Source organism: Nicotiana sylvestris, chromosome 3 (assembly GCF_000393655.2).
Source record: "Nicotiana sylvestris chromosome 3, ASM39365v2, whole genome shotgun sequence".
NCBI lineage: Eukaryota > Viridiplantae > Streptophyta > Magnoliopsida > Solanales > Solanaceae > Nicotiana > Nicotiana sylvestris.
The window spans coordinates 58625889-58635435 of record NC_091059.1 but is presented as its reverse complement, the minus strand read 5'-3'; the positions used below and the strand labels follow the sequence as shown (position 1 = coordinate 58635435).

Sequence of the window (9547 nt, the reverse complement as noted above, 5' to 3'; positions counted from 1 at the left end):
GAGTCTTCCAGTTTTCAAGGTCCAAGGAAAGTTTTCGGGGCTCATATATATATGATCCTATTCCTTGCAAAGCATTGACACATTCTACCAAGCCTTCCTTCTTATCCTCATCATGATTCAATAACACAGCTTCCAATGGGTCTTCAACATTAATCACAACACTTATGTCATCAACAATTACTTCGGTCACAAGATCCACAAATGAACACATTTGCTATTAGTTTGCCTCATTGACTTACAAATATGGAACACAACTTTTTCATCACCCACCCGGAAGGTGAGCTCCCCAGAGTCCACATCAACTAAGGCCTTCCCTGTAGCTAGGAAAGGTCTCCCTAATATGATTGGCACCTTGTAGTCAACCTCACAGTCAAGTATCACAAAATCTGCGGGAAGTATGAACTTGTCGAACCGAACTATCACATCATCAATTATCCTCAATGGCCTCTTCATTGTCCGGTCTGCCATTTGCAACCTCATGGATATGGGTCTTGGTTTTCCTATCCCCAATGTCTTGAACACAGAATAGGGCATCAAGTTAATGCTTGCCCCCAAGTCACATAAAGCTTTGGCGAAATCGGCACTACCAATAGTGCATGGGATTGTAAAGGCACCGGGGTCTCCTAACTTTGGATCCATAAAGTGCACAATGGCACTCACTTGATGTGTCATTTTGATCGTTTCACAGTTCATTGATCTCTTCTTTGTTACCAAGTCCTTCATGAACTTGGCATATCCCGACATTTGTTCTAAAGCTTCAACCAATGGCATATTTATGGACAAACTTTTCATCATATCAATGAATTTCTTGAATTGATTCTCATTGTTTTGCTTTGCAAGCCTTTGAGAATATGGTGGAGGAGGCCTTGGCAAAGGAGCCTTGGCTTTGGGCACTACCGGATCCAGTATGTCTATTACATGTCCCCTAGACGGGTTCACATCATCTTGTGTCTCCTCCACATTTTTATCAATGTCTATCCTCACTTCATCATTTACTTGAACCTCATTGCTTGGCTCATCATCATCTTGCATCACCACATCATCATTCACAATCTTTCTTAAGTTTGAGGTACTGGCAATTCCACCTTTCCCACTTTTTGTAGTCACCGCCATAGCGTGCCACGTATTGTTCCCACCCTTTAAGTTTACTACCGTATCACTTGGTAGTGCCCCCTTAGGACGAGTATTCAAAGCTTGAGCTGGTCAAGTTGTACTTCCAAGTTGCGGATAGAAGTGTTGTGGGAGGCTAATTGGGCATCAGAGTTGGCATTCTTCTCCATCATTTTCTTGAATATGTTTTCAATCCGTCCCATCTCAATATTGGAAGAACTAGGACCTTGTGACAGATATGGAGGCGGGTTGTTTGGTTGTTGATACATCGTGGGTCTTTGAAAGCCTGATCCCCAATTTCCTTGATTATTGTTGTTCCAAACCCCTTGATTGTTATTGCCTCCCCAATTACTATTATTGTTGCCACCCCAATTGCCTTGATTTCCTAGATTGCCCCAATTTTGATTGTTGTTGTTCCCCTAATTGCCTTGGTTGTGTTGTTGCCACTATTCCAATTTTCTTGTTGACCTTGATTTCCCCAATTTCCTTGGTTTCCCTGTGATCTTCACTGTTGTTGATTCGGAGCATTGCTCTGTTGACCTTGATAATTGTTGACATATTGAACCTCTTCACTTTGATCATCATATGAATCATCTTAATTGTACCCACTACCACTTTGCTCAAATTGATCTGGATTGTTTTGAACTTGTTGACCTCGTTGCCTTCTCTTGTTGACTATCATGTTCACTCCTTCCATGGCATTCACTTGTTTTGGTCCTTGAACTTGTTGAAGCTGAGCTTTGGCCAATTGGTTCATGGTAGTTGTCAACTCGGCTATAGTTTGCCCGTGGTCATGTATCTCCTTGTGTAGGTAAATAACATTAGGGTCACCTTGTGGCACATTGGCTCTGCTTTGCTACACCGAAGAGGTATCCGCCATCTCATCAAGTATTTCACAAGCTTCGGCATATGGCGTGTTCATGAAGTTCCCCTCGGTGAGTTGGTTAACCACACATTGGTTTGTTATGTTGATACCCCTGTACAAGGTCTGTTGGATCATGGCCTCAGTCATATCATTGTTCGGGCACTCTTTGACCATTGTTCGGTATCGCTCCTAAATCTCATGCAAGGATCTCATCTCATAGCGTTGTCATATGACCCGGAGAAAAGAACTTTGCGATGAACTTCTCGGCCAACTCATCCCAAGTGTGTATGGAATGGTTGGGTAACCTCTCTAGCCAATCCAAAGCCTTCCCCCTAGAGAAAATAGGAAAAGCCTTAACCTCAATGCGTCCTCGAAAACATTAGTCTGTTTGCTCCCCCAGCATGTGTCAACAAAATCTTTGAGATGCTTATAGGCATTTTAGTGTGGAGCTCCGGTGAAGAAACCCTTATGTTCCAACAGAGCATGACATTGGTTATTTGAAAGTTGCCCGCCCTAATACGGGGCAGGACTATTGCACTTAATTTTGATCGCGGCCGCACCATGGCTTTTGCGGCCGCACAATATTGGTGTGGTCCGCACTTCAGGCTTCTTTATCCAGTCTTTTGTTCAACATTTGACTCCTTTGTGAGTTGGTTTTGATTCCTTTGGCTCATTTTGAACAATTCCTGCATGCAAGCGCATTTCATTAGTTTCCGAGAATACCTTCAAACCTTTTTGGCCTAAAACACAAGTAAAAGAGAGCATATAATAGGTCTAAATCCCTACTTATCACCAGCGACGTTTGAAGTTGAGGTAACCACACCCTTCATTATGATGGTAGCACCTACTCCATCTTACCAGTCTAAAGTTATACCATGGGATTATGTCGCAGAGGAAAGATGGAAAGGAAAAGCGAAAGTGGAAGAAATAGATGCATCACAAGGCATGACTAGAACCGGTAGGGTTTATACACTAGAGCATTTGGGAGGAACAAGCAAAGAAACTGCATCTAAGCCTCTTGTCATTGAGACTATCCCTGACGACCTTTGGAGGAAGGTGTAAGCAAGAGAATACTCTATGGTCAATCATTTGAATAAAACTCCTACCTAGATATCCATCTTATCACTGCTGCAAAACTCCGAGACACAAAGGAATGCCCTGATGAAGGTACTCAGTGAAGCCTATGTACCCACCAACATCATTAGTGGGGAAATGACCAACATGGTCGGATAGGTGTTAGAAAGCCACAAAATCACTTTTCATGAAGATGAGCTGCCACCGGAAGGACTAAGTCACAACAAGGCACTACATATCACAGTGCAATTTGAGGACAAATTCATCGCCAGGGTCCTGATAGATGGGGGTTCAAGTATCAACATATTTCTGCTGACTACTCTTAGGAAGCTGGCTAAAGGTTTGCATAAGATACAAGCAGGAAGTATGAATGTGAAAGTGTTTGACGGATATCAAAGGGCCACGATCGGAGAAATTAATCTCAGCTTATAAATGGGTCTGACTTGGTTCGATGTTGAGTTCCAAGTGTTGGATATATCCGCTACCTACAATCTACTGTTGGGACGACCTTGGATACATGTTGTAGGGGCCTTAGCCTCTACTTTGCATTAGGCTGTGAAGTTTGAATGGAATCATCAGGAAGTGATCATCCATGGAGACGGGAGTAATCCCATCTATACTAATCAGACTGTTCCAGTCATCAAGAACAGGAGGAAGCTGGGTGGAGAAACATATCATCGCATTGAGTGCGTCAATGCAATTGAAAAGGACAAATGGTGGAGCAACAAGATAGAAAGCACATTGCTATGGACAGGGTATGATCCTAGTAAGGGTCTCGGCAAGAATCTCCAAGGGATCACCAAACCGGTACAGCTGAAGCGTCACGGTACCACTTTCGGGCTTGGGTATGAATACACTTGGCAAGAGTATCAGGATTGGTCGCCACCATGGCGTGATCCTTATTATCCACTGGAATAACCAGTACCACATTTGCACCAGACATTTCAACAAGATGACATGATGTGGGGGTCTGAAAAAGATGAAGCTTTAGCTAGCATAAGGGATCTATTTATGGATGATGAAGACATGGACTGCAGTGTGATAGTTGAGGAGGAGGAGGAGGAAGACCTTACTATTTAGATTATGGAAAAAGAAGTTGTTCTTAAGAACTGGACTGCTGCACCATCCCGGGCCAGTCAAGTTCCTGGGTATCCTGGCAATTAGCGTCAATTATTATTTTTTAAAAGCAATTTTATGAGCAACTAAGACACTTTCAGTAATTGTTTTGAACGTATTCTACTTTGAAATAATTGCTCGAGTCATTGAGTCGTACTTGTTTTGATGTTTTCAAGATTTATTTATGCATTGATATTTTTAGTATTTATTATCCTTTACGTTTTTCTGTAAAATGTTATTATTACTTATCCTGATGAACTTATGACTGTGACATATAATGAGACAATGCAACATAAGGATAGTGATTCAGAGGATCTGTAGGATGATGTAATACCTGAGAAAATTGTCAGAGAAGTGGAAATTTTTGAAAACGAGCCTAAGTCTAATTTGGACGAGACCGAGACGGTTAACTTAGGGGATTCCGAAATAGTCAAGGAAACCCGTATAAGCATTCACCTATCACCATCAGAGAAGGAAGAGTACATCATGTTCCTGAAGGAGTATGAAGACATATTTGCATGGTCTTACGATGATATGACTGGTCTGAGCACATCCATAGTGGCTCACAAGTTACCCACCGATCCTATGCGTCCACCAGTGAAATAGAAGCACAGAAAATTCAAGCCAGATATGAGTTTGAAGATAAAAGAGGAAGTCACTAAGAAAATCAAAGCCAAGGTTCTCAGAGTGGTTGAATATCCGACTTGATTAGCCAACATTGTGTCGGTTCCGAAGAAGGATAGAAAAGTCAGAGTATGTGTCGATTATCGGGATCTAAATAGAGCAAGTCCCAAAGATGATTTCTCGTTGCCCAATATACACATACTAATAGACAATTGTGCCAAGAATGAACTCCAATCTTTTGTGGAATGCTTCGCGGGGTATCATCATATTTGGATGGACGAAGAGGATGCTGAAAAGACAGCCTTTATCACACCATGGGGGATGTATTGCTATAAAATGATGTCGTTTGGCCTAAAGAATGCTGGAGCCACTTACATGAGAGCCATGACAACCATTTTTCACGACATAATACACAAGAAAATAGAGGTGTACGTGGATGAAGTCATCATCAAATCCAGAAGAAGTACGGATCATATAGCAGACTTGAGAAAATTCTTTAATCGGCTTCGAAGGTATAATCTGAAACTGAATCCTGCAAAGTGTGCCTTCAGAGTCCCTACCGAAAAATTGCTAGGTTTCATCGTCAGTCGTCGAGGGATTTAATTGGACCCATCAAAGGTCAAAGCTATCTGACTTTCCCTGCCTGACTTTCCACCTCCAAAGAACAAGAAAGATGTGATGAGTTTCTTAGGGCGTCTCAACTATATCAGCCATTTCATAGCACAATCAACTGTGATCTGTGAACCAATTTTCAGAATGTTGAAGAAAGATGCTACAACATATTGGACAGAAGAAGGCCATAAGGCCTTCGACAAAATCAAGGAGTATTTATCTAAACCACCTGTTCTTGTCCCATCGAAACTAAGGACACATTTGCTGCTTTATTTGTGAGTACTAGATGGGGCTTTTGGTTGTGTTTTGGGACAACACGATGAGACAGGAAGAAAGGGGCATGCCATATATTATCTAAGTAAGAAATTCACACCCTATGAAGCACGGTACTCTTTGCTAGAGTGCACCTGTTACGCTTTGACATGGATAGCTCAAAAGTTGAGGCACTACTTCTGTGCCTATACCACATATCTCATATCAAGAATGGACCCGTTAAAATATATCTTCTAGAAACCCATGCCTACCGGAAAGTTGGTGAAATAGAAAATATTGCTGAGTGAGTTCGACATCATCTATGTAACTCAGAAGGAAGTCAAAGGGCAAGCATTGGCAGATCATTTGGCAGAAAATCATGTAGACGGAGAATACGAAGCATTGAAAACGTATTTTCTCGATGAGGAAGTACCATTTGTGGAGAAGACATCACTGAAGCATACGATGGTTAGAGGATGTTCTTCGACAAAGCCGCGAACTTCAAAGGAGTAGGTATTGGAGTTGTCTTAGTATCAAAAACCGGTCAACACTATCCGGTATCCGCAAACTTTAGGTTCCCATGTACCAACAGTATGACAGAATATAAGGCTTACATCTTGGGACTCAGGTTGGCCATTGACATGAACGTAAGATTCTGATCTTTTGGTACATCAAGTTTGAGGAGAATGGGCTACCAAGAACACCAAGATATTACCATGTCTGTACTATGTGCAAGAGTTGATCAAGAGGTTCATGAAGATAGAATTTAAACATGTTCCGAGGATTCAGAATGAGTTCGCAGACGCATTGGCCACTATATCTTCCATGATATAACACCTAGACAAGAATTTCATCGACCCTATCCCAATAGGAATTCATAAGCAACCAACTTATTGTGCTCATGTTGAAAAACAAAGTGATGGAAATCCATGGTTCCATGACATCAAAGAATACCCGGCAAAAGGAGAATATCCGGAGCATGCAACTCATACTCAGAAACGTATACTCTGAAGGTTAGCCAACCACTTCTTTCAAAGCGGAAGAATTCTATATAGAAGGACTCCTAACCTAGGGTTACTACGGTGTGTTGATGCTAAGGAAGCATCTAGGCTGCTCGAGGATATACATGTCGGAACTTGCGGACCGCACATGAATGACTTTGTTTTAGCCAAGAAAATATTAAGAGCAGGATATTTCTGGATGACCATGGAAACAAATTGCATTAAATATGTCCAAAAGTGTCACCAATGCCAGATACATGCTGATATGATACGAGTACAACCCAATAAACTTAATGCAACAAATGCACCATGGCCTTTCTCCGCTTGGGGAATGTATGTCATCGGCTCAGTCGAACCCGCTGTTTCTAATGGACATAAATTCATTTTGGTAGCCATAGACTATTTCACAAAATGGGTTGAAGCCACATCCTACAAGGCTGTAACAAGGCTGTAACTAAGAAGGTCGTTGTAGATTTTGTTCGGGATCGCATTGTTTGTCGGTTCAGGGTTCTAGAGTCAATCATCACCGGCAAAGATGCCAATCTTAATAGTGATTTAATAAAGGCTATGTGTGAAACTTTCAAGATCAAGCATAAGAATTCCACAGGATATAAGCCGCAAATTAATGGAGCCATAGAAGCCGCCAACAAAAACATCAAGAATATACTGAGGAAAATGGTACATAATTACAAACAATGGCACGAGAAGCTACCATTTTCTCTGCTTGGATATCGTACCACAATTCACACATCGACTGGGGCAACTTCTTATTTATTAGTTTACGGTACTAAATTAGTTATCCTGGCTGAAGTAGAAACCCCTTCTCTAAGAATCATACAAGAAGTTGAGCTCAGCAATGCAGAATGGGCACAAAGTCGCTATGAACAACTGGCCCTCATTGATGGAAAGAGAATGAATGCATTATGTCACGGTCAACTCTATCAAAACAGAATGGCAAGAGATTTCAACAAAAAGGTCAGACCAAGGCAATTCACGCCGGGGCAATTGGTACTAAAACGAATCTTCCTGCATCAAGACAAAGCTAAAGGAAAATTTTCACTCAGTTGGCAAGGTCCCTACATGGTTCATCGGGTACTAATAGGAGGAGCGTTTATACTTGTAGAAATGGACGGAGAAATTTGGAAAAAACCTATCAACTCAGACGCAGTCAAGAGATACTATATTTAGGATTGATTACATTTCTTCGTTTGATGTAACTGAACTACGCTTGACCTGATTCCCGTTTAAGAGGGGACACGTAGGAAGCCCTGTGGGTTCGGTCACATCTTAATAAAATCTTCATTTTGCCATGATCAGAAAACTGGGGCAGAATTTTGGGGTGGACCCTCAAAATTCTAGAGCAAGTTCAGCCGACTTAGTCATATACGGAACAACCAAAGTATTGCATTTAAACTGGGGACCCTCAAAATTCTAAGGCAGGGAGGTTGCAATGTCCCCAAAATGTGTCACCATTATCGGTTCATCTAAATTACGCATACTACTACATTTTAAACAACTATATTTATCAAATGCATGCATATGTTTTGAAAATTGTATTTCTATGGCAGCCAGATGTTACCCAGGTTAACTCAAACAGGATCTCAAGATAAGAGCACAGGTAAAGCAGAGGACGAAAGCGCGAACCAACCTTCCCCCATAGAACTCACAATCTTTCTTTGAATGCGGGCACAATAAGACAACGATACTCGCAGATACATCAAGACACTGCCTTCAAGACAACAAATTATCTAGCGCAAACATCTTCAACTAAGAAATACTTTACTCTCCCATTGTCCCCCTAATTGCATAAGGCTAAGCACTGTCTTTCCTTGCATCGAGATTAAGAACTGTCTCATATTCTTTCAATGAGGCTAAGCATTTCCTGCCTAATTGCATAAGGCTAAGCACTTCCTTTCCTTGCATCCAGATTAAGCACTCTCTCGTATTCTTTACATGAGACTAAGCATTGACCCCCTAATTGTATAAGGCTAAGCACTGCCTTTTCTTGCATCAAGAATAAGCATTGTCTCCTCTTTTTGCATGAGGCTAAGCATTGCCTCCTTAATTGCATAAGGCTAAGCATTGCCTTTCCTTGTATTGAGACTAAGCATTGTCTCCTCTTCTTGCATGAGGCTAAGCATTGCCTCCCTAATTGTATAAGGCTAAGCACTGTCTTTCCTTGCATCGAGACTAGGCATTGTCTCCTCTTCTTGTATGAGGCTAAGCATTGCCTCCCTAATTGCATAAGGTTAAGCACTGCCTTTCCTTACATCGAGACTAGGCACTGTCTCATATTCTTTACATAAAGCTAAGCATTGCCTCCCTAATTGCATAAGGCTAAGCACTGTCTTTCCTTGCATTGAGACTAAGCATCGTCTCCTCTTCTACATGAGACTAAGCACTGCCTCCCCAATTGCATAAGGCTAAGCATTGTCTTTCCTTGCATAAGACCAAATGTTATCTCTATTACGCTATTTAAGACCTAGCACTATCCTCTATTGGCCTAGGACTAAAGCAATGCCCTAATCTTACACAAGACTAAGCTTTGTCTTGTTTTATTTCGCATACGATCAAGCATCATATCTTTGCATCTCATGGGCGGAAACATCGTCATTTTGTCCAAAGGCGTCATAGTTCGAAGGCATCATCCTCATAGCCGGAAGACACCATTCTATGGCCTGAGGATCTCTCAATATTACACATCATTATTCAAAGGCATCATCGTCCGGAGGCACCATCCTCATGGACGGAAGAAATCATTTCATGGCTTGTGAATCCCTTATCGCATGATTCATAGCCCGGGACGTCATGGTCCAAGGACATCATCTTCATCGTTCAAAGACAGCTCTCATGGTCCGAAGGGAATTTGTATCATGTTTAAATTCTTGCAATA

At 41.7% G+C, this 9547-nt stretch overlaps 1 protein-coding gene across 1 annotated transcript; it reads left to right on the top strand.

The window, feature by feature from the left end:
• The first annotated feature begins 5062 nt into the window (after window positions 1–5062).
• Window positions 5063–7842, top strand: LOC138887417 (uncharacterized). Its single transcript, XM_070169168.1, has 5 exons — window positions 5063–5301; window positions 5545–5632; window positions 5987–6121; window positions 6908–7104; window positions 7161–7842. Exons 1-5 carry the CDS (start codon window positions 5063–5065, stop codon window positions 7840–7842), a joined length of 1341 nt encoding a protein of 446 aa, XP_070025269.1.
• Window positions 7843–9547: the final 1705 nt, after the last annotated feature.

What these genes read in the sequence shown, in the direction of transcription:
- LOC138887417 (XM_070169168.1), top strand. Translation starts at nt 5,063, where the DNA reads ATGGACGAAGAGGATGCTGAAAAGACAGCCTTTATCACACCATGGGGG. An exon ending in TTCTTTAATCGGCTTCGAAG is followed by an intron (nt 5,302 to 5,544) that starts GTATAATCTGAA and finishes ACCAATTTTCAG; the next exon opens with AATGTTGAAGAAAGATGCTA. An exon ending in TACAAGGCTGTAACAAGGCT is followed by an intron (nt 7,105 to 7,160) that starts GTAACTAAGAAG and finishes TTGTCGGTTCAG; the next exon opens with GGTTCTAGAGTCAATCATCA.